Genomic DNA, 26061 nt, shown 5'->3' on the forward strand with positions numbered 1-26061 from the left:
GGAGCCAGCCTCGTGTCCTCTCCCTAGCTGCATAAACCAGCCAGGAAGGGCACGGGTCCAACAAACCATTTAAAGTACTACTTATTTTTAACAATATGATTACTTCCTGCTATAATTTCTTTCCATTTGGCTCGGTAACTTCCAACCATTCAGATTTCCAAGCCAAGTGACTACTAACACAAGACTAGGTCTTCAGCAGAATTATGATGGATTCAGAATTCAATGCTCCATTGTTTTAGGCACATAATGCAGCAACATCTTATTTAAAAAACAGATAATGATATGAATACACTTTGTGGCTTACTTTGCATAGCCCAATACTAAATTTTTGCATCCAATTGTTGCATTAAATTATTACAAGTAATCCTTGAATTACAAAGGAACTGGGAAAGGGAATGCTGTCACTAAGTGATGCAGTCATAAAGCATGCTTTCATGTGACATCACTAAATTACAACTATCCAAATAGTCCTGGTTGTTACCATAATCCCAAGACATGTAGGATATTAAGTGAGAAGTGAAGGGAATCCCAGATAAAGAGCTGCTGGAGCTCTTCATCTCCAATCATGGAGCATTTCATCTTCACCTGTCCTGGTGTGATCAATTCTCGATCTTTCTTGCTCTTTTCTGCACCATTTCTGCTGTTATAAGTTATTTCATTTTAACTTTTTTTTCTCTCCTTCTCCACTTCCTTTATCCAAACTGCATTCTTGTATTTGCGGGATTGGAGTGTCCAGAAATGCATTTTTTTTCTTTATCAGTTTTTGACTGGAAACTAGAGATTTTGCCTATAGTGTGCATATCTGCTGATTTTCTTGGCTATGGTAGTTATTTGTTGCTTTATTATTTCCACTGCTTTCTTGATTTTCCTTGTCTCTAGGAATCTAGGTGATATTTCTTGATCAGGTATCCTTTGTTCTTCAGTTTCATTTCTTCCATTTGTTCTAGCTTGCTTCCATCTGACCTTAGCAAGTTGATGTTATTTTCCAGCCTAATTTCCATTTTAATTTCACTTTTTTTTCTTGTTTCTTGATTTTGCATTCAAGATCTTCAACTATAACTGTAGCTTTGTTGGTTTGTTTCTTGCAGTGAGCTGGTGCTTATCTTTGATATTACAATGCTGGCATCTTTTAGTACGTGTGCTAGCTGATTTTTAGTAAGAAATTTCAGCACAGCCAACTTTCTGTTTTTTGTACTATTCTAGATGCTCAGTTATTCTTTGTTTCGATTCCTCTTCTTTTTTAATTAGAGAGCTTTTCTGTTGACTGAGAATTTTGTCTCTAGGAGATTTTCTAAGTGCCATTCAACAGTTTTTTGATATGGCACCCAGTGTACCAATAACCACTAGGTCTACCACAGTTTACATATTATCCATAATTTTGTCTTTTCAACCATAATTAAATTTGGTGGGTTATAAACCAACACTTTATCCATTTGTATTCCAGAATCCCACAATATTTTAACCTGCTCATTCACAACTACATTTTCAGTTCTATGTTCCCATCATTTTTTCATTAGTGCCACATGATATTTTTTACAGATATTCCAGTATATTATTTTGGCAACTGTATAATGTTGTTGATTATAATCAATTTCTGTGATGTTCTTGTAGAGCAGAGCTGGGTGTATGATCTATAGTTTCTTTTTCCTCTTCTTTGCACAAACTTCACTTTGAATCATTTGATGATTTTTCAATTAAATGTTCCAGTTGTAAGCCATTGCCAGCATTTGTTCTTTCTCCATTTCCCCTCAGTCTTTTGTAGCAATTGACCATGTAATACTTTTCCTTGCCAGCATTCTGTTCGTGTTTTTATTACATTATTTCAATATTCATGTTTTGTTTCCTATATATTCAGCAAGTTCCAATTTTTAGTTTGCACCAATGCTTATGCTTGGCTGTCTTTTACATAATCAGCCAATGCATACTTTTTAAACCTTTGCCTCCATTACTGCAGGGCAGGTATACTTTTTCAGTATCACTATGGGGGTGTAATGAATAATCATGAGTGAATAGCCAAGAGTTTTCCTATGTTTTGGTGCAAACTGTTCAGTTCAACTTATGTCCAATTAATAATTCTAGCACTGGATCATACTAGACATATAACCCAGATCTTGATGGTTTTGATGGTGTTTCCATCATTCAGTTTTGTCTTTAGCAATTTTTTCACTCTTTGAATGTATTTTTACTAATCATATTTTTAATTTGTCCATGCTTGATATTATCCAACTGTAAAATGCTCAGATACTTGTAGGCTTCATCCTAATGGCTCTTGATTGTTTGGCCATTCAGTATTTCAGTTACATTACTATTCTCCATTTTACCCCCAATTACTGCTATATTAGTCTAAATTTTTTGTTGTTAGTTGCAAAGTCATGTCTGACCCATCGCGACCCCATGGACAACGCTCCTCCAGGCCTTCCTGTCCTCTACCATCTTCTGGAATCCATTTAAGCTCATGCCTACTGCTTCAGTGACTCCATCCAGCCACCTCATTCTCTGTCATCCCGTTCTTCTCTTGCCCTCAATCTTTCACAGTATTAGGCTCTTCTCCAGTGAGTCCTTCCTTCTCATTAGGTGGCCAAACTATTTGAGTTTCAACTTCAGGATTTTGCCTTCAAAAGAGCAGTCAGGGTTGATCTCCTCTAGGACTGACTGGTTTGATCGCTTTGCAGTCCAAGGGACTTGTAGGAGTCTTCTCCAGCACCATAGTTCAAAGGCCTCAATTCTTTGGCACTCAGCCTTTCTTATAGTCCAACTTTCACAGCCATATATTGCAACTGGGAAGACCATAGCCTTGACTATACGCACTTTTGTTGGCAGGGTGATGTCTCTATTAGTCTAAATTAATAATCTACAATTAGATTCCCGGTCTGAGACTGATATTACTATTATGATTATTGTTATTGTTATTATTTGACTGGCTTATTAAACAATGGGGATAATGTGTATACATACAATACCTTCACACTACAGGTAGTCCTTGATTAACGACAGCAATTGGAACCGGAATTTCTGTCACTAGGTGAAACAGTATCAAAGTGCAATGTTGCATGATTGTTTCAGTTAGTGATGGTCATTCCAGCACTTTCAGTTGCTGTCATTAAGCAAATCATGCACTGTCGCGGAGGGCTATGTCACATGGTTGTCATTTGCAACCTCCTGCTAGTTTCCCCATTGACTTTGCTTGCATGAAGTCTGCAGAGAAGGTGACAAAGAGAGATCAGGATGCTGCAACAGGTAGAAGTTTGAAGATGGTCCTAAGTACCACTCGTTTCAGCACTGCTCAAAGTTTGAACCATTCCTTAGTGAATGGTGGTTAAATGAAGACCACATGTGCTCCCTTTCAAGATAAGCAATACTAGACCCTCTTGGATCAATGTAATATAAAACGTCTTACAAATAAGTAAGTAAATATGCTTCTTTCGAATGCAACTGTTTTGCTGGTAAAGAAGACTCATTGTTACTTTAACTTGGTAAGCTCTGTTTGTTCGTTCTTTTAAAGATTTACTGACACCTTTAGAAGTCAAAACCTTCTCTAGGTTCTCTCTAAAAGTGAAATACAAGTAACAGTCAATTTAAAGAAAAATGAGAGAAACAAAACAATAATAATCAAGCCCAAAATTTTTACCAAGATGCTATTTTCTACTTTTCTGTGCTGCGTTCTTTTAAGGAAGCATTCTCAGTTCCGTGCAGTAAATTAGGAGATGTTGGAAAGTATATCTGGATGCAATTCTGAATTATAGTGCTCTTAATGGGATATGCATTAATGTACTTTCCAGTATGCATTCTGGCATAACTAACAGTTAGATCATAACTTTCGAATCAGGGCATTGGCTCAGAAATGCTATCGCAGAGCCAAGTCCAGGAAACTCATAAGCATCATTTCTCGCTTCCATAATTACTAATTGTGGTCATGAAAGGAAAAAAAGCCATATTCAAATTTAAAAATGTGACTGAAGAGGCAGTAGATCAACATGAACAAGCTCAGCAGTGGAATAGTTTGGTGCATGTTTTGGCGTTTCTCAAATATGTTAGAGGGTAAGAATTCAACATTGTTGGATCTGGTGCATAGTCACATGAAAATGTAAATTTCTCTTTTCCTCTGTAAGCCTTTGAGGGAACCTTTTATGATAATTTATTTTGTGGAATGAATATACGACTTGGGTGAGCTCTGACTTAGCATTTACATCTTAAATAATGCTGCCTCCATTATATCAGATGATACATATTCATTTTATGTTTTCACTAAGCAGTTAAAGTAAATGGTTGTATGTATTAGTGCAGCTAGACCGAGTCAGCTTCTGATGTGTTATTGAAATATTGCTTGCCTGAGCAATTTGCAGTCAGAGGGCAAAAATAATTCTAATGAGGTCAATTAGCATTTGGAGTTCTTTTTAGTAGCTTTAATTAAGCACAACCTTACAGCAAGGACATGTGTGAGTTCCCCTCCCCAGTCTCTTTGTTAATATGATCTCTGGGTGAACTACTGGAGTGAGGGTTTTTTTCCCCCAATTGTTTTGTAAAAGATGCATCTCATTTTCATAGTCTGGGCTTTAAAACAAAGAACACAGCAAAAGGCCATCATAGAATTTTCCTATGAGCCCATACATTTAGAAAAAAGGCAGAAGGAGGATTGGGAGACCATGTCATCAATCTGATATATGCAAAACTATATTAACCTGATGCCGTTTATTTTGTCCTTTTCTTAAATTCCAGGAGATATTGGATTCTGTCTCTGTCTCTGTCTCTTTCTCTTTCTCTCTCTCCCTCCCCCCCCTCTCTCTCTGTGCATGTGTGCATGTAAGAGAGACAGACAGACAGTGTTTGCATACATGCACATTTATGTATTTCTTTTGTATTGCAATGCTCCATTTTGCTATTTAATATTCTCATTGAATAGAATAATGGGAAGGAATCTTGAGTAAGAAATTTTTTTAGTGATCAGTTCCAACAAAAGGCCTCAGGAAGAACCATATAATCAGAAGGAAGGAGATCAAATTCAGCCCCATGTTCCAAATCAAAGTACCCCCAACAGATTATCCAACCTCTATATCAATATATGGTGAAGGAGAATCTGTGTATGAAGCTGAGGCAAGCCTGGGATGGGAATGGAAGAAATAGCAGAAGGCAAGTCAGTAGACAGTTTATCTCATAAGTAGCTATGCTGGTCTTTAATTGTAATAAAGATTTGATTTGATTTGATTTGAAATAGCAACACAATTCAAGTGGGGAAAAATCTGAGAAAAAAAATCTCAATATCTTAAAAAAGATTCCACCTTAATTAACTCAATAAGAGGGGTAAACTCCTATTAGTTTCCAAGTATTAAAGAAATCTGTATAGCTTTTGCTTCCTTAGTCCTGCCCTGCTACATGAGGCTTGGGAACCTATCATCTATTGAATAATTCATTCCACTATTAAACTGCAATTTGTTTCAGCAATAGACCTATGGATAGGTTGTGCATAGTTATTGTGACTGGCCCAAAGGGACCTTGTGAACTTCTTTGGCTGAAGATCCTAGTCCAAACCCTAAATGCATAGTCTATGTTTTTTCTAATCTACACATTTTTATTGATGGAATTCATATTATTGTTTGCAATTAAATCTTTCTGCAATGTTTGATGTCAGCTGTAATAATTCAGATTGTTTTGTTTTTCTTTGTGCAAAGAACCAATGAATATTCTTAACAGTTTATCAAATTTAACTGATTTTCAGATACCTGGAAGGAAACCATTTATCCGCTGTGCCAAAGGAACTTTCTGTGTTCCGACACTTAACATTAATGTAAGTATACCAACATCTCATGACAGCAATAATATAGCAATACACAAATGTTGCAGCATTAGGTGTTGCAGTGCAGCAATAACTGTGATTGGCAGATTTGTTGTTAGCTGCGAAGTCGTGTCCGACCCATCGCTACCCTATGGACAACGTTCCTTTAGGCCTTCCTGTCCTCTACCATCTTCTAGAGTCCATTTAAGCTCACGCCTACTGCTTCAGTGACTCCATCCAGCCATCTCATTCTCTGTCATCTCTTTCTTCTATTGCCCTCAATCTTTCCCAGCATTAGGCTCTTCTCCAGTGAGTCCTTCCTTCTCATTAGGTGGCCAAAGTATTTGAGTTTTAGCTTCAGAATCTGGCCTTCTAAAGAGCAGTCAGGGTTGATCTCCTCTAGGACTGACCGGTTTGATCGTCTTGCAGTCCAAGGGACTCGCAGGAGTCTTCTCCAGCACCACAGTTCAAAGGCCTCAATTCTTTGGCGCTCAGTCTTTCTTATGGTCCAACTTTCACTGCCATACATTGCAACTGGGAAGACCATAGCCTTGACTATACACACTTTTGTTGACAGGGTGATGTCTCTGCTTTTTAGTGTGCTGTCTAGATTTGCCATGGCTTTCCTCCCGAGGAGCAAGCGTCTTTTAATTTCTTGGCTACAGTCCCCATCTGCAGTGATCTTGGAGCCCAGGAAAATAAAATCTGTCACTACCTCCATTTCTTCCCCACCTATTTGCAAGGAATTGAGAGGGCCGGATGCCATGATCTTGGTTTTCTTGATGTTAAGTTTCAACCCAGGTTTTGCACTCTCCTTCTTCACCTGTAACAAGAGGATCTTTAGTTCTTCTTCACTTTCTGCCATTAGAGTGGTATCATATGCATATCTTAGATTTTTTGATATTTCTTCCGGCAATCTTAATTCCAACTTTTGATTCATCTAGCCCTGCCTTTCTCATGATGTGCTCTGCATATAAGTTAAATAGGCAGGGCGACAGTATACAGCCTTGCTGGACTCCTTTCCCAATTTTGAACCAATCAGTGGTTCCGTGTCCAGTTCTCACTGTTGCTTCTTGGCCCACATATGGGTTTCTCAAGAGACAAATAAGATGGTCTGGTACTCCCATCTCTTTAAGAACTTGCCACAGTTTGTTATGATCCACACAATCAAAGGCTTTAGCATAGTCAATGAAACAGAAGTAGATGTTTTTCTGGAACTCTCTAGCTTTCTCCATGATCCAGCGTATGTTGGCAATTTGGTCACTAGTTCCTCTGCCTCTTCGAAATCCTGCCTGTACTTCTGGTAGTTCTTGATCCACATACTGCTGGAGTCTAGCTTGTAGGATTTTAAGCATAACTTTACTAGCATGAGAAATGAGTGCAATGGTGCGATAGTTTGAACATTCTTTGGCACTGCCTTTCTTTGGAATTGGAATGTAAACTGATCTTTTCCAATCCTGTGGCCACTGTTGAGTTTTCCAAATTTGCTGGCAAATTGAGTGTAGCACTTTTACTGCATTGTCTTTTAAGATTTTGAATAGCTCAGCTGGAATACTGTCACCTCCACTAGATTTGTTGTTGCTCAGCTTTTCTAAGGCCCACTTCATTCTAGGATGTCTGGCTCGAGGTCAGTGACCACCTCATCGTGGTTATCAGGGACATCAAGCTCATTCTTGTATAGTTCTTCTGTGTAATTTTGCCACCTCTTCTTACTCTCGTCTGCCTCTGTTAGGTCCCTGCCATTTTGGTCCTTTATCATGCCCATTTTTGCATGAAACGTTCCCTTCATCTCTCCAATTTTCTTGAAAAGATCTCTGGTCCTCCCTATTCTATTGTTTTCTTCTATTTCTTTGCACTGTTCATTTAAGAAGGCATTCTTATCTCTTCTAGCTATTCTCTGGAATTCTGCATTCAATTGGGTGTATCTTTCTTTTTCTCCCTTGCCTTTCGCTTCCCTCCTTTCCTCAGCTATTTGCAAAGCTTCCTCAGACAGCCATTTTGCGTTCTTACATTTCTTTTTCTTTGGGATGGTTTTGGTTGCTACCTGTTGTACAATGTTGCGAACCTCTGTCTATAGTTGTTCAGGCACTCTGTCTATCAGATCTAATTCCTTAAATCTATTTGTCACCTCTACTGTATATTCAACAGGGATATGATTTAATTCATACCTGAGTGGCATAGTGCTTTTCCCTACTTTCTTCAGTTTAAGCCTAAACTTTTCAATGAGAAGCTCATGGTCTGAGCCACAGTCAGCTCCTGGTCTTGTTTTTACTGACTGTATAGAGCTTCTCCATCTTTGGCTGCAGAGCATATAGTCAATCTGATTTCTGTGTTGACCGTCTGGTGATGTCCATGTGTAGAGCCATCTCTTGGGTTGTTGGAAAAGAGTGTTTGCTATGACCATCGTATTCTCTTGACAAAATTCTATCAGCCTGTGCCCTGCTTCATTTTGTACTCCAAGGCCAAACGTGCCTGTTATTCCGGTTATCTTTTGGCTTTCTACTTTAGCATCCCAATCCCCCATGATGATAAGGACATCATTTTTTGGTGTTAGTTCTATAAGGTGCTGTAGGGCTTCATAGAACCGGTCAATTTCATCCTCTTCAGAACTGGTGGTTGGGGCATAGACTTGGACTACTGTGATATTGAATGGTTTGCCTTGGATTCGAACTGAGATCATTCTGTCATTTTGAGGATTGTATCCCAGTGTTGCTTTTCCTACTCTTTTATTGACTATGAAGGCTACTCCATTTCTTCTGAGGGATTCTGTCCATTTTAGTTCGCTGATACTTAAGATGTCATCTTGTCATCTCTTGTTTGACCACGTTCAGCTTTCCTTGATTCATGGATCTTACATTCCAGGTTCCTATGAAGAAAAAATCTTTACAGCATCGGACTTTCCTTTTACCACCAGACGCATCCACAGCTGAGCGTCCTTTCGGCTTTGGCCCAGTCGCTTCATTCTTTCTGGTGCTACTAGTACTAGCCCTCTGCCTTCCCCAGTAGCATATTGGATGCCTTCCAACCTGAGGGCTCATCTTCCAGCGTCATATCATTTTGCCTTTTGGTACTGTCCATAGGGTTTTCATGGCAAAGATACTGGAGTGGGTTGCCATTTCCTTCTTCAGTGGATCACGTTTTGTCAGAACTCCCTGCTATGACCTTTCCATCTTGGGTGGCCCTGCATGGCATAGCTCATAGCTTCATTGAATTATGCAAGCCCCTTTGCCACGACAAGGCAGTAGTCCATGAAGGGGGATTGGCAGATACCTTTGTACATTGAGGAAACACAAAAACATTGTTTATATTGTGAAATTTATTTTTTTCTGGAAATACAATGTACACACAAACACACACACAAAGACACACACACAAACTTTTAAAAGAGATCATCAGTAAATTACTATTTTGAGACTTTTGAATACAATTCATATTTTTTGGACCAATCCTCTATTTATCACACCTAAGAAGAAAGCAAGCATGACATCACAATTTTAGTAGAAACAATCATTGGTAGTTCTTGCTTACTTCTACTGTTCAATGTTGTGCGTTATACAAATATATATTATTTTGTTTAGTCATATGTTTATTGGGTATATTTTATATTCCAATTTATCACACCTAAGAAGAAAGTATGACACTTCAATTTTACTAGAAACAATCATTGGTAGATCTTGCTTACTTCTACTGTTCAGTATTGTGTCTTATACAAATATATATTATTTTGTTTAGTCATATGTTTATTGGGTATATCTTAAATTCCAATTTAGGCTTAAATTTTACAAAAATAAGAAAATTCTTTAAATGATTTCATGAACGTCAATAGGAGTTTAGTACTAGTGTATTTATTTTATTAACTTAAAATGTTTTATATGGCAGTATTTTATTATTTTATAGCTAGTAGGTTACCCTACCAAGCTCAAGTTAGTGTGCCAGCTTTAATAGAGAGCATTTCCTTCATAAAATTCCTTTTTGTGTCTTTATATAATCAAAATCAAGAGGGAATTTATTGCAAACTTAATTAATAGCAGTCTACTTTAAATACAAGGAGTTTGTACAACAAGGCACAGTGATTATTTACTTGCAAGCATAAGTAGCATCTCTATTGTTTAATACCTTCCCTGGAACAGTTTGTGAAGTATCCACTCCTCACAATTCTTACTTCTTGTCTACCATTGTTTTTGGTTTTATGCCTTGTTGGTTCTAGATTGTCAAATATATTGATGTTTATTATATTTTAAACTCCCCTCTTAATTCTTTAAAATAAATCTTTCTGATTTTATTTGTGTTTTTATGAATTGTCCTGAAAGCTGCTTGCCTTGGGGTAATTGGTAAATCTTAAGTAATATTTTTTTAATGTAGTTATAATTCCCAATAACAATATTAGTTGATAGTTTGCTTTGAAGTAATTCGTTTATGCTTTTTGGTTTTGCTGTCAGTTTAAGAAAAGTTCTGTTTTCATTGCATCAGTGAATATTATGTGTATTTTTTTTCAGTGACTTGAGCAACAATAGTATCAGCATGTTGTCCAATTACACCTTCAGTAATATGACACAGCTATCAACTCTGTAAGTACCCAGTGATTCTGACATAGGCTCTAATTATTATTTATTGTAAAGTAAGATGTATTAAATAGTAAGTATATAATTGTTCTATGTTAATGTTTTCTACTCTGCTCCTGCTCCAGTTACTTGTTGCAAAGTAATATAAATTGCGGTCTTTTATTCCCCTAGGATCCTAAGCTACAATAGATTACGATGTATTCCAGTTCATGCATTTAATGGCCTTAAATCTCTCCGAGTATTGTAAGTATTGCTCATTCACTGTTCTGGAGTTAAATTTTAAAAGGTGACAGCAAAAGGTCTAAGGAATAGGAGCTTTCCCCTGATTCTCTGCATTGCAGCCATTTCCAATCATTTGCACTTTTTTATTTGTATCAAGATGTAAAGTACCCTATAAATATGAGTTCAGATGAAGGGTAACATTTTGTGAGTGATTTGATGCCTTAAGATGATTTTTCCTGTTGGAATTCTTTTTTTTAAAGGCTACTGTTAAAATATAGGCTAACCTATTTGACTTAAGGCATATTTTTGAAGGAACACTTCTCGATTGTAACTTGCTCATTAATCACCTCGACATATTCTTGGATTTGGAGTATAATTCCATAATTTGAGCTAAAATTCTAATTGCGACTCTGTGTGTTTTTAATCATATCCAAGGTTTCAGGACAAGTTTGGTCCCTTCTGTTTCTTTTTATACTTTTCTCATTTTTCAATTTTTTATAAAAAAAATTTGTCAAATAGTAGACATTTTGTCAAATGTTTCCTTTGGAGAATATTGAATGTAATGATATTTAATAATTCTTTCCAGTGATTCATTCATACTTACTTTTTATGCAAAATCTTAAGTATTACTTAGGATGAAGTCCATGTTTGTTTCATCATCATATCTCCTTGTTTAGTGTCAAGACAGAACCACTAAACTAATTCTATTTTCATGCAAGGCTATATTAACAGAAACGTGCAAGTCTGAAACTATAATTCTCCCCGTCTCCTTTGCATCTCGAGAAATTGGGGAGGATATCTTCTGAACCTCTTCTCCCATTAACAATCTAGTTGCAGACTATTTTCTTTTATCAGAGTTCTCCCTAAGCAGGGTCTCTGTTCTATCCCCTCCCAATGAATAGCCTTAAAGAGGCTCAAAAGCCCAGCAGAAGCCAAACACAGGCTGAGCACACAGAAGCTGGTCCCCTCACAGCCAACTCTTTCCCAGTGCTTATCACACAACACCTCTGTAATTTACCGGGCAATGCTCCAAAGTCTTTGGCAGTCGGCCAGCAGCTCCCAAGCCCAGATGCAGACAGACACGTTACAAATCTCAAAACGCCAACAAATTGCTCACCACGCCTCTCCTGCGCAGCCACACCCCTTTTATACTCTGTAGGTTGTGGCCCTACATCTCCCGGCCACGCCTCTTGGGGCGTTGCAATAGTTGCTGCTGCTGTTGATGACGTATCCTACGTCTTTCTCGTGCATCCAATAGGGGCTCCTCCTCATTGCTGCCGGCCTCTGCTTGCTGTTCTGTTTCCTCCTCAGTTTGGCTGGGGTCCATAGGCACATCAGCCACAGTCAGTTCTTGTTGACTCACCAGGGGAGTCAGCCCCTCAGGCACGTTGCTCGTGTCAGCTTCCTCCTCCTCCATATCATCCTCCGAGTCAGCATGCGACGATAAAGCACCCTCCGGGGCCGGGGTCACAACAGTCTCTGGACCCAGTCTCCTAAGATCATTCTCATATACCATTACAATTAACACTTTAGGCTGCCATGTATGGTTTTCAGTGGCCTGTTATGACTACAGTTGTGCAGATGTAAGATAACAAATGGTGAGAGAAAAGGGAGAAGTACCATTCTAGTGAAGTACAGCTGTGGTATCACAATGGCTGATGAGCTGACATAGCTACTAGCCAGGGCTGTTGTGGGGAAAGGTAGACAGCATTGCCATTGGTCCAAATTTGTACAAAGGTATTGAGGACTAGAGCTCTGATGAGACACCCACCTCCTCAGTTGCTGGGGAAATACTGCCAGTCTCATTAAAAATGAGATACAAACAGACAGACAGAGGAGAGAAAACAAGTAGAGGAAACTAGGAGAGAAAAAGACTGTGTAAAACAGAATGACTGGAGATTAAAACTGGAGAGTATTGAATTGTGAATGTGTTTAAGTTCTTGGTCAGAGAGGGAGAAGAAAAGTCCCTGGGTAGCTTTCCTAGAGGAAGAGAATCAAAACTCCAGAGAGATAAAGCTCCAAGATGGGAAGGAAGGAGAAGTTGTCTTTGGCAAAGCCAGGGTGTTTGGGGAAGGATTGGGCAGAAGACACCAAGATAGGTCCTTCCCCCAAAAGAGGAGAAGCAGACTGTAATCAGCTGAGCGCTGAGGTGATGAGCTGAGTGCACTGAATCGTAAATCCAACACTATTCTTTTCTTTTCTTTTCTTTTCACTCTCTTGGGATAAGCCCAGAAATGGGGCAAGGAGTTGGAATGAAGGGAGAGGAGCAGGACAACTTGTCAACATTAATGGGACTATGAATTCTGAATTGTACCAGCAATTTCTACAGGAGTATGTTAGGTACATGTCTGTGAATTGTAGTGGGTCATGCAGCAAGACAAGAACCCACAATATAGAAATCATACAACCAAAGCATGATTAAAGCAGAAAAAGTTAATGTTTTGGAACCATCCAATCAAAGTCCTGACCTGTTGTGGAAGGACCTGAAGCTGGCAGTTCGTATGAGAAAATCCACCATTATCCCTCAGTTGAAGCTGTTCTGTAAAGAGGAATGAGTTAAAATTCCTCCAAGCTGATGTGTAAGATTGATCAGCAATTATTAGAAATGTTGACTGGTAGTTATTCCTGTCCAACAATTGTAGTAACTGCTGTCCAACTAAATTGCAACCTTTATTTGCAGTTATTGCTTCATACCAGTTACTGAGAGCAGTAGGCTTACATATTTTTACTACATACAAATATGGAGCTTTGGATCATTTTCCTCGAAATGAACAAGCATGTTTTTGACTTATTTTTAATTGGGTTTTCTTTATCTATTTTTAGGACTTGTATGAGGAACAGATCATGTTTTACCTCATACTTATGCAGAAATGCTGAAAATTAAAATGAATTCGCAAACTTTTAAACACTGTTGTATGCATATTTAGAACTATATATACTGTATGGAGGGACTCAGTGGCTCAGTGGGTTAGGACGCTGAGCTTGTCGATCAGAAGGTCGGCAGTTTGGCAGGTCGAATCCCGAGTGCCACATAACAGAGTGAACGCCTGTTACTCCTCCCAGCTTCTGCCAACCTAGCAGTTTGAAAGCACGTAAAAATGCAAGTAGAAAAATAGGGACCACTACGGTGGGAAGGTAACAGCGTTCCGTGCACCTTTGGCATCTAGTCACGCCGGCCACATGACCACGGAGACGTCCTCGGACAAGCACTGGCTCTTTGGCTTTGAAACAGAGATGAGCACCAGCCCCTAGAATCGGAAACGACTAGCACGCATGTGCGGGGAAACCTTTACCTTTACCTTTTATACTGTATGGATAATATAGAAAAGAGTAGTTAAGTGGCAGCCAATTTGTTTGTAGCTGAACATAGCACATAATCTTCCAGTTGATAGTGCAGTTTGAAATAGTACACAGATGTTAATTTCACAATACATTTTACCCCATTATATAAGAACTTCAAGGAAGTATTGGTTTTCTTATTTTGTGACCGATCCATACGCATTTTTTTGTTTAAGTTCCAAGCAAACCAAGATTACTTTATTCTCAAAGGCAACAGGGTAATGCTGAAGATCAGTTTTATAAATCCATTTGCTACCTCTATTTATTTAGAAGATTTACTTAATCATATATTGAAATAGGTGTTTGCTCAGAGAAAAATAACATGCCACTCTTATATTTCTGTGCAAAAGCTAAACGAAGCATGAATGAGAGTCTCTCTTTCTGGGTTGTATGTATTTGGAAGCCTCCAGTTTCATTTGATTTATTATAGTCTACAAAATTCTAGTGTCAGCGACAACCCTTGCCACATGTCATCTACGTTGTTATTAAAAATCAATTCTCCTGGGTGAGGAAGTGTTTCCAAGCGACAGCATGCAATCTGTTACTGTCATTTATTTATTATCAGAATTCCCAAGAGAACCTCAGTTAGAAATAATCAGCAAAAGCGTATCCAAGTTTTTGCACCTTTTTGTTTGAAAGGACACATAGCTTGAAACTGTCTGGGTTTGATGTGTAGTTAACAGACCTCTTTTATGCATGAACCCCTTCTCTAATTGTTTTTCTTCCTGGGAAATTTTCCCTATTGCTATTAAATAGGAAAATTATCCTATCAATGAGAGTATGTCTCTGGCTACCAAACATAATAATCGGTGTCATGACATATGCCTTGTTTCAGTAATTCGAAGTCTTAATCTCTCTTAGAATATCTTTATACACCATGTTTTAAGGTGATTGTTCCAGTCATAGATTAGGGTTTGTTTGTTTTTCAACCATGCGCCAAAATATATGAGAGTAACAAATAATTACAGAAAACACATGTAAAATATACATAATTATAAAAATGATGAAATGGCTTCTATGTCCCTATTAAACACAACTCTGTGATTCAGTGTGTGAAAGTGTCTTGCAAATTAATTTTTGATTCCCTTTCCAGTAGTTCAAGTTCAGTTCCCAAAGTTCAGTTTTTCAAGGATTTTACTATTTATTTTAGAATTTCATAAAAATTACAAAGCATACTTGCAGTTCAACAATTAGGAAACGAATACAATATTAGTAAGAAAGGTACTAGTGTATTCTATTGTTTATATTCTAAACCCTCAGGAGCCATTTTTTTTCGAATCCAGCTGTTATACAGACACAATACATACAAATTTTAAAAATTAATCTCCTCCAGAGAGCCAAAATCACATAAGCACATAGGAAAAGATATGGTCAAAAAGTAATGAACTTTGTAATTTTTACTGTACTTTTTCTTAGTAGCATTTTCAGGACCTAAAGCCAGGATTTGCACAAGCTATTGGTTAGGGCAAATTCAATTCAGCAAGATGATAATTGGCTGAATAGAAATTCTGGAAAACATAGTAGCAATATATATGGTAAACTCTGATCTATATAGCACTGAGTTTATTAAAAAGACTAGTAGATATTGGCAAAATGGTGTCACTAACAATTTTCTCTATTACATTTGCTTCAGAAAAAAAAGAATGTTTCCTACTTGTCTAGATAAAGAATTGAATAACTTTCCAGAATGTTGTCACAATCATGATTCCCAAAACAATTGTTGTCCTGTTGTCTAATTATTCTAAATAGCTTATTCAGATTCCAATTATGGTCATTTTTTTTCTTTGAAAAAGTCACTGGTACTCTTTATTAAGGGAGCCAGTTTGGTCTATTGATTAAGGTGCTAGGATAGAATCTGTGTGTCTGTACGTTCCAGTCCCAATTGAGGTATGAAACTAGGACAAGGCAATGGCAAACTATTTCCATTAACATTGACTGAAAGGGACACTCACAAAAAATTCAAAAGCTACAAATAAATAAACTATCCCTTTTATTTCCTTTCTTTCCAATCTTTATGCAATGCTAGGAGTACAGTGGCTTGTGTGATTAGGATGCTGTGTTGGAGGTTAGCAAGCTTGTGTTCAAGACCCAAGTGCTGCCGTGGGGTGGAGTGAGTGCTTGTCTTTCACTCCAGCTCCTTCCGGGGTCATGAAAGGAGCCCCCAACTGGGCGTTCCCTGGACAACAGTGATGTCCTTTCAACCCAGAGGCACCTTGGTTGCATCGCATCTGGTTGAATCACATCACACTCGTGTCTGAAGCACCTCGGTAGCATTGTGATGCGTTGTGATGCGATGTGATGCAATGCTTCCTTATAAAATCTTTCTTGGACTAAATAGTTATTTAGCCAATAGGTATTAAATGCTAAGTTAAACTCTTTTTGTATCATAACTATATTCAAACATAATATTACTTTTTCTTCTCCTAGAACACTTCATGGCAATGATATATCCAGTGTCCCTGAAGGGTCTTTTAATGATCTTGTGTCACTTTCCCACCTGTAAGTATTGTTATCCTCAAGAGATTATTAACTTTGTACAAATTATTTGCTTACCTTTTGAAATTTTAATAGTCTAAGAGAAAATAGATCATTTATTTAGTCTACTTATATCAAAGTTAGACTCCAAAGCAAATTTTCAGCAAAATGCGAAAAACTTATGTTAATCTATAGCAGGGGTCGGCAACCTTGGCTCTTTTATGACTCGCGGACTTCAACTTCCAGAATTCCCGAGCCAGCATAGCTGGCTCGGGAATTCTGGGAGTTGAAGTCCGCGAGTCATAAAAGAGCCAAGGTTGCCGACCCCTGATCTATAGGGTGAAAAATGTATGGATGAATTATCACACAGGCTCGTGGCTATTGGTTCTTAACTTGCCTACTAGTAGCACTATTGGTCCTTAACTTTCCAGAATATTTTTTCATCTATTTAAATAGGATTGATCTCCACTTCTTCACTCCAAGGAGAATAGAATTGACATTGCTAGAAAAAAAAAGAAAAAAGGGGAAAAAGCCAAGTTAAAAGCCACATAGGGACATACAATTGCTGGAAAGATACCATCACGATTATGCTTTATGAACCATGTTATATAATAGTTTCTTCACACCCCATTTAGATTCCTATATTTCCCATTTGCTGTATCAGGGTATTTTGGGAAGAATGGCATTCTAAAGCAGTTTTCCAAATAACAAAAGCCCAACAAGGAATTAATGTTACTCTATTTTATATATTCACTTTTAACCCCATAGTGATCAGGGAACAGAATTAAAATATATGCTTAAATTTATAAACATTTCAACCTTTTTTAAACTTATGTTCATTGCTCAAATAGCATCTATTGGTTAAATGAAGATATAAGTTGTTTGTGCAGTACCATACTCACTAATGAACAACATGATAATGATTTATCAAAGGTCATGTTTAACAGCATTATTAAAGACAAAATAATTTCCAGTCACTTTAAATTCTACTAAAAATAAACATAATTTGTCACATTCACTCAAATAAAGGCAAATTTAAATTTGAAATACATTTGTATGTAGTTGAATTGATAACTACTGGTTTAAATAATAGCCTGTAAAAACCCTATTTATAAAATTAATTGATCCCAATCTGGACATTTGCCATTCTTTCTTAAAACAAAAATGGTTGTGTATGGGGTCACAAAAATACCACACTTATCTACTGTTAACTCTGCTTTTAGCAGAAACTGCAAAAAATAAAAATACACGATGGAGACACAATAAGATGAAACATTGGGAAGGAGGAACAAAACAAAACAGCACTGGATAAAAATGAGTTGAGAGACACAGGTAACAAGAGAGGAAATGAACGGAAAGAGACCAGGCCAGTAGCTACCGGTATTATTCAGTAGCAATTCAGCCTACTTTCCAAAGATATCTAGCCTTTGTAGCTGCAATTTTCCCCTCTTCCTCTTTGGTTTTTAACGGCTTACTTTATTTTTATTAGCAAAAGTAACATCCAATCCTATTGTAAATAGGATTCTGAAGGAAATCCTGGTGGATAAACACACTGTTCCATTTGGGGGATTATGTAATGATTTTCATTATAATCATTACACTACCAGTTACCAGCTATAAATGTTCTTTAAGAAGCTGTTCTGCAAAGAAAGAATTGTCCAATGGATAAGCCAGGAATAAAGAGAAATAGTGTTACAAGGTTTTTTGTTTTTGTTTTTTTTTCAATTTTTCACAAGGTTTCCATACCCTCAGCTACTCAAGCTATTTGACAATCATTCATCCTTCATTCGTTCTGCATCATTGCATACAGTAAATGTAAAAATATATTTTCTTCTGAAATAAGAGATTCTGGACCCATTAATTTTCTTGTCTGTCAACACCAATCACATATATTGTTTACAGAATAGATTGACAAATAAGGGTTGAAATTATGGGTTTAGAATAGTTTAATTGACATACTAAGTACATATTATATCTCCTTATAAATTAATATTATTACCTTATTACAACCTACTTATCTTTGGAAATAGTATGTAGTATTTAATATGTCATATTTAGACTACATAAATTGGAACCTTACAAGATGGGGAAAAAAGAGGCAAAATGCCCTTAGTTCAAATGTATTTATTTATGTTTGAAAAAAACTACAATCCTTAAAATTTTGAGGTAAATCATGACTGATTGTCCATAAACCCAACTTCATCCTACCTTACCTTTCCTAATCTGTGTCCTTTAAATTGTTAATTTTAAAATATCCTTCACATTTTATTTCCATATATAGTTACAACACTGAGCCCTGGCCGCACAATTAATATATTGTATTCAAACAAAAGTAACTGTCTTCAAAATATAGCTGTCAATTTTCTTAATAAGGAGAAAGCTCCAGCTCTACAGTGGAACTTTACAAACTTAGTTCAACATGAATTATCATGTTCAACGTCTTCATACAGTCTGCCATTACAATTAGTACAAGAAAAAGATGTGCATATCAATGTTGAACTAAATGTAGACACACTTATTTGCAATTTAGGATTCAAAATCATTGTGCTCTCTGATGAAAGCTTTTGAATGCAGACAATGTTTGTAAACTTGTAATTATTATCAACTTCTAAATAGTGCGTAGTGGCCAGTGAGAACAATATTTACATATTTTAAATATATATCTTAGAATTCTATTTTAAAAGCTTGCAACAAGTGCAAGATGAATGCAATAACTAAAGAGAATGATTGTGTTCAAGCAAAAATGGCTTGTCCTTCATTACTTTCTTTGTTATGTCTCATTTCCATTTCCTCTTATCATTGCTTTCTTACCTTAAAAATTTGACTTTGCATTGCGTAAAATCCATGGAAAAAGTCTATTTTCTTCTTTCCAATAACATCTTTGGGGAAATCTGAGAAAATAAACATAATTTATTATAACATTTAAAATCTACAAGTTTTAAACAAATGAAAGAGCAAAACAGATAAAGCAATCACACTGTAAATCAAAATAAAGCTGCTAGCAGTGGGAGGAAGAACATGAAATTAAAATGTTGGAACTGATATCCATCTTTTTATTTGGTGCTTTGCCCTATTTCGGGGAATGTTGTAAGACTAAATTATTAGTGCAACAGATTGCTTGAGCCACTGGATTTTTTTATTGGTCCAAAATAGCTGTTGAACATATTTGTACAATTAAATAGAGATAACTTAAGAGTAGAGGTTTGTATGTTGTATGTACATGCATGAGCTCATATATAGTCAATCCAAATAATTTTAGTCTGTGTGAAAATACAGACAAGATATAAACTCGGTCCCTTTAAGGAAACTTTGTTCTTCTTATTTAATTTTAATGTATGAACTCTTGCCAGTAATTCAACACATGAACTCTCAGCATGAGTTTGTCTAGGGCAGACTTGTTTAATCAGTCATGTCTGTGGTTTTATATCAACAATTTTAGTTTATAATTTTATCCATCAGTATTACATCGTTTTTTTTCTCAGTAAATCTTTTTTATCGACTCCATTTCTAAAACATCTGTAAAGAAAAAGTCAACATACAGAATTATCTTTTGATCATTCTTTCTGTAAATAATTTTCTAACTTACTCTCTAGGGGCTGAATCCAACTAATATTTTCTTCTCCACAGGAACAATTTCTAAGCTTTAAGTAAAAACCTAATGTCAAAAGCAGTTTATGACCATTGAGATAATTGTCCTTAACCTTTAGATCATTATCCTAAAAAATTATTCTTGAACTTCAAGGGGATCTGAACTCTTAAACCTTATATTAAAATAGCACCTTTACTGAAAGATGGACTTAGAAAATATGTTCAAAAGCCATTGAAATGGACATTTATTAAATATTTCAACTTCTCTAAAAATTTTCAGCCATTAACTGTTGTTAGATTTTTTTCTAAAAAGTTAAAGGGGAACATAAGGATCATCATATTGAATATGCCAATCAATCCAATATAATACCTAATATTTATTTATTTCATTATATTCCACCTTTCCTTTAAAATTCTTAAGGGATCATCCCTCATTTCATATTCACAACAACAAATCAATGAGTTAGTTGGGTTATCCAATTTCTCGCAGCCAAAGTCACCAATTAATTCTGTGCTTGAGTCTGGATATAAATCTTGAGTTTAACCAGGTCCACTTCAGTAGAATAAAAATTATTCCACAATGGTTCTCAACACCTGCTGGAATAAACTCACCAATCTTAAGAAATTTATAAAGATAAGATTGACTCACTTGAGTGAAGTCTTACTGTATTAATGTTTTGGTTCTATACTCATTTATCTGGGAATAAACCCTACTGAATATAATTAAACTTCTGATAGGTTCCTGTTGTAAAGCTGAATTTCCATATTCTTTTGGGAGTAACATCCATTGTTCAGTGGTGTTTATTTCTCAGTGGAAGTATATAATATTGCATTGCAAATAGAATTATTTCTAGTCATATTAGGCATCTGTTCTTCAAAATTATTATTTTAAGAATTTTTATATTAATCAATATCTGAATTACATAAATCATTTCCTTATTCCATGATCATAGCTCAGGGAAATTCTGATTATCTACAAAATATGTTTCTATGAACTCTTAGTTTGCAAAAATAGCAATGCATTAAATACTTAATATATGCTCTAAGAACAAAATGCAAGAATAAAGGGGCAAGCCGAAAGCCTTAGAAAGTTATTCAATCATAACGTAATGATAAGGATGGCATCTCCTCTACAGAGTGGACGCAACATGCTTTCTAAGTCAAAGCAATGGGTGACCAGCTAGATTGTTGAATCTATGGAGTAGAGAATAAATAAACAGAAATTGAGAAAAGATTAATGTGTATTCCGATGTATAGTGATTTTCTCATTGTCCTTCCTTGCATGTTTGTAATCAGTGATCAGGCTACCACACACAAATTTGTCTTTTCACCAAAGGGAGAAGAATCATTTGCTTTTTATGTAAGATATAATGACTTCCAACCAGAAATTAAATGAGATACTGATCCAGAGTTGCCTGGAGCTTTTGAGAGGAAAAGCTTGATGAGTTCTTAAAGTTACAGGAATAGACAGGGGTTCTTCACTACTTGCATTCAAATGATATATAACATCTTTTATCAGGAGCTATACATTAGATCTTGTTCCAAGCTGCCTTGTGTGTGAAATTAGATTGAGGATTGCTAGAAAATCTTCTCTCTTTGTGTCTGATCTCCTTCTCATTCTGTGGCTCTGTACTTCCAACTTCAACTACCTTTTTAGTTTGAGGAAATGACTGATCCTCTATATCGTACCCATGCATTGAGGCAGGGGTGTCAAACTGCTGGCCCGTGGGCCGTTTGCATCATGCAGAGGCCGCGCCCACCCCAGCTCCAGCAATGCAAAAAAAGCCACAATATATTGTGACACGTCACGTGACGTGGCGAGTTTGACACCCATACATTAAGGTGAGGCTATGCATTGAAATTCTTGCATTAACTATAGGTACAAAAAGAATGGAACTGTAAGTACTGGCAGTGCTGACAGGTATCAGAGACCAACAACAACTGTATTAAGAACTTGGATTTGTAAATCAAGGAATTTTCTTCTAATTGTACCAGCAGAAAGAAAGAAATCATAATTGGACAATTATCTTTTTCCCTTCTCTTTTTTTAAAACCCAATTTAGGGCACTTGGTACAAATCCTTTACACTGTGACTGCAGCCTGCGTTGGCTTTCAGAGTGGGTAAAAGCAGGCTACAAAGAGCCCGGCATTGCACGGTGTAGTAGTCCAGATGACATGACAGACAGGCTTTTGCTAACTACACCAACTCAGCATTTCCAATGCAAAGGTGGGTATAATTCTTGGACCTCTGCACTTAGATTGGAGACCACCAGGAAATTCCGGTATAGACCTGTACTAGAAAAATAGATTTAAAAAAAAAATCTTGTAAAAAGGTAATTGCAACCCACTTTTCTGCTACTTCTAGTTGGAAAAAAATATGGACCCATTGGACACAGCTTAAGAATGGCTTTACTTTTGAGTGTAAAGAATTGAAACTTGTGGAAGATAAAGAATTAAAACTTGGTGATGAATGCATGGCATGATTCAGTCCTAATTTGTCCTCAAAATCTCTGAGCTAAAGAGAAACTATATACTTCTCTTCTACCTAAGAACGCCATTTCCAAAAACATTACTGCAATATAAATGTGCTGCCTTCTTTTAATTTTGCATTTTCATTACCCTTAAATCCAGTATTTCCCTGTATGTTAACCCTTAGCATTTTCTTAAAACCGGAAAGTGTGGGGTTTCTAGTGTTTTGTGACCCAGGCTACCTCAAAGGGCTGACATTTGTTTGTTTGTTTGTTTTCATTCATTTTCTTTATAAATGAATGAAGGATGAAGTGAATCCTTCTTAAGATAGTTTTTTTTTGCAAGTTAGCTTTGTTCCAGCATAGTGTTTGTACCTGAAGAGCACTAACTAGGGTCACTGATACATAATACAGTAGCAGCACTTAAACTCTCAAAAGAAAATTTCCTAGTTCTTTTATGTATTTATATACACATGTTTATGCAGCACCACACACCAAAGACTCTGAGTGATAAGTATATTCTTGTAAATAAGGCAATCTCTTGAAAATGTTTTAAATTGTTGTCAAATCTTTTCAGATGTATTCTTGTTTTATTGCAGGAGTTGTTGACATTGGTATTGTGTCTAAATGTAACCCTTGCCTATCTACTCCCTGTAAAAATAATGGGACTTGCAACAATGACCCCGTGGATTTTTACCGATGCACTTGCCCATTTGGCTATAAGGTAGGGTATCTGATAACAGCTGGGTTTCAACATTGAATGGAATCAAAACTAACACAAACAGGGAAGGAGATTGTGCTAAAGGGAAATGAGTATTGTTTGAGCTACATAGTGAACAGTGATTCTATACATCATGGGTGTCAAACTCATGAGATGTTGTGACGTATTGTGACTTCTTTCCCATTGCCGGCAATGGGGTGGACGCAATTTTGGCATGACACATCTGGCCCAGGGGCCAGCAGTTTGACACCCCTGCTATACATGGTCCTGCATCTCAAACACTTTTTTTTTTCTGAAGTGGTATAGAGATTTTACAAAGTGGAACAAGTAGTTCCTATGCCTGTGTATATTGTATTTGTATAAAGTATGCCTAAAAACAGAATAAGATTGAGAAGTGGAATGCTTACAGATCACGAGGGCTGAAAAAGTAGAAGAAGAAGAAAAATATATGAAAACCCAGGAGCACAAATATAAGGAACATTCTATGTAGCCAAGTAAGCTTGCCTCAATCTCTGAAAAATATATATCTACAACTGTGCTACGCATTGTAAAAAAATGACTTTTGACAAGTTCAGAGGTGAACATTATGAAAAGAGCATTTTTTTTAAATATACTAAACTGATCCCCACTAAAATGTCATGCTAATTTGGTAACAATGCCTTTCTTCCTTTTCACCAGTCAGCTTCAAACATGGCTGTTCATCTGGAATCTATTACCTTGATAAATTATCCCAAACCTGCCCATTCAGCATTGTTATTCCTTGTTTGATGTAAATGTGGAGTAAACTTTCTGTCGAAGAGTTCACAGCTATATCAATAGGCTGTGGGAACCTTAATCCAAGTATGATTGGGCAAGACTGAGTTTTACTGAATACTTAATGGCAAGGCAATTCTGTCTTTTTTCTAAAACATATAATTTGATAATCACAGCAGGTCTTCAGTCACAGGCATTACTGCAAAGGAAATGATATGATTAAAATGAGAGAGATGACATACCGTAATTCAATAGGATATGCTGGATAAAGTAATAAAACCTTAAATAGGAATTTCAGTTGTAGAAAGCAATTGATGCCAGCTCTACATAGTACATGGGTATTCTTGCCTCACAGTAGCAATGCTAAAAAAAAGTTTTATCCATCCATTTACATTAAACCAACACGAACATACTTGTTTTAAAGGAAACAAGGAAAAATGTGGTTTAGGCAATTCTCTTTGATTTTGATCTGTAAGCATTAGGAAATTGAGTGTAGAGACTTTGTGAAATGAATAACACGCTCTTCCTCTGTTAAAATAAGTTGTGCCCTTGCTTATGGGTAATTATTTAATTTATTAGAAGTGTCACAAAGATGAAAATAAAAATTTATTCAAAAGTATAGTACAATTCAAAGAAATTATAGAAAAATATAACCAAAGAGATATGTGTAAGTTCTTCTAAATTCTAGAGAAAATCACTTTTTTTTCCTTTGTTTTTCCCCATTGTCACCTCTCCAATAATTAACTGTTTTTCCGGAGAGATTTTTTTTTAACTATGTAAGAAAGGAATGCTTTGGGATCTAGGATTGGGGTATACCTTCTCTCAGTAAAGCTAACTGTAGAACATGAAGACAAAACCTTTTCCTTTTTCAGTAGGAGGGGAAATTTTGTCATTCCTGACTCTCCTTATTAGACTAAAGTATTGCTTTGATGTGGGATTTTTAAATTTGGTTGGAGGAAAAAATCTAAGGAAATAAAACCAGGGCTGCACATCATTCAAGAATATTTGGAAGAAGTGCTTAAGAAGTCCCCTTTTAAAATTAATGTAATTATTAAAGCTACCTTTCCCCCTGGCCACCATTTCCCCCTTTACTGAGAAGCCTGAAAAGTGGCTATTTTTGTGAATAGCAGAGTAGTGCTGAATTTGCATGAGTTCCAGATTACTTTTTCCAAATAATTTTCAAGTGTGCACAGAGCTACTAAAATATCTCCCCCATATCCTCTCTTTATGTTTTTTTACTTTCCATCTCTCCTTTCAATCCCTTTCCTTATCTGTACATCCTCCCTTCAATTATAAATCATTCATTTTACTTTTTCCATGTATCTCAGAGAATATTGTTATGTCTGGGCTGGTATGAGAGAAACATGATCCTAGTCTGCTCTCAGCAATGGTTTCTGACTAGGTAATTTTGGACCAGTCACTCTTACTTAATCAAACCTTACTAAGCAAGTTATTGTTGTGGCGAAAATGGGAAGAGAGAAGTTATGTACAGTACAGTATGTTGCCTTGAGTTCTTGAACAAAAGGCAGGACATCAATGAAATAGATAGGAGATAGATGATAGATGATAGATAGATAGATAGATAGATAGATAGATAGATAGATAGATAGATAGATAGATAGATAGATAGATAGATAACAGCCTTCTTTAACCAGAATGCTCTTTAGATATGTGGGCTTTGACTTCCATAGTTCTTAGCAACGACAGTGCTTATTGGAGAATTCATAAAGAGTAGACCGAAGCTCTTTGTCTGAATGGATTTGACTATTATAAAAGACAATGGGTTCATATTATTTAATATGTTTATAGCAGTTTCATACCAAACTTAATCTGACTTCTGAATACGAGCATTGACTAGCAGAATGTCTTCCTGTGTTACATTGAAAGAATCAGTCTGTGGACAATACATTCTACAAGCATAGCAGCTCATCATGAAATCTCTGTTAAAAAGAAATAATACTGTTCCTGGGAAAGAATGCTGATGATTTAACTCTACAATGGAAGTAAAAAATTAGTGCTGCAGGGTTTTATATAAACATACTTTCGAGGGACGATTTTTCTACAAAAAGTTGCTTTGTTAAGGGGTTGATTAACTCAACAGCCTAAGATCCAATAAGTGGCTGTATGTCTCTTTTCATATAAATGTTTATTGTTTATATTGAAT

At 36.4% G+C, this 26061-nt stretch overlaps 1 protein-coding gene across 1 annotated transcript in view; it reads left to right on the forward strand.

Moving 5' to 3' along the window:
- The window catches only part of SLIT3 (slit guidance ligand 3), a gene marked incomplete at its 3' end in the record, with an annotated part of 545814 nt that overhangs the window by 433356 nt on the left and 86397 nt on the right, over positions 1–26061 (forward strand). The window contains exons 21-26 of the mRNA XM_083351312.1: positions 5714–5782; positions 10267–10338; positions 10504–10575; positions 16321–16392; positions 22019–22182; positions 23023–23147. Of these exons, the coding sequence (XP_083207438.1) occupies positions 5714–5782; positions 10267–10338; positions 10504–10575; positions 16321–16392; positions 22019–22182; positions 23023–23147 (574 nt within the window). The remainder of the gene's footprint in view (positions 1–5713; positions 5783–10266; positions 10339–10503; positions 10576–16320; positions 16393–22018; positions 22183–23022; positions 23148–26061) is intronic.

This window comes from Vipera ursinii (assembly GCF_947247035.1).
Source record: "Vipera ursinii genome assembly, chromosome: 2".
Taxonomy (NCBI): Eukaryota; Metazoa; Chordata; class Lepidosauria; order Squamata; family Viperidae; genus Vipera; species Vipera ursinii.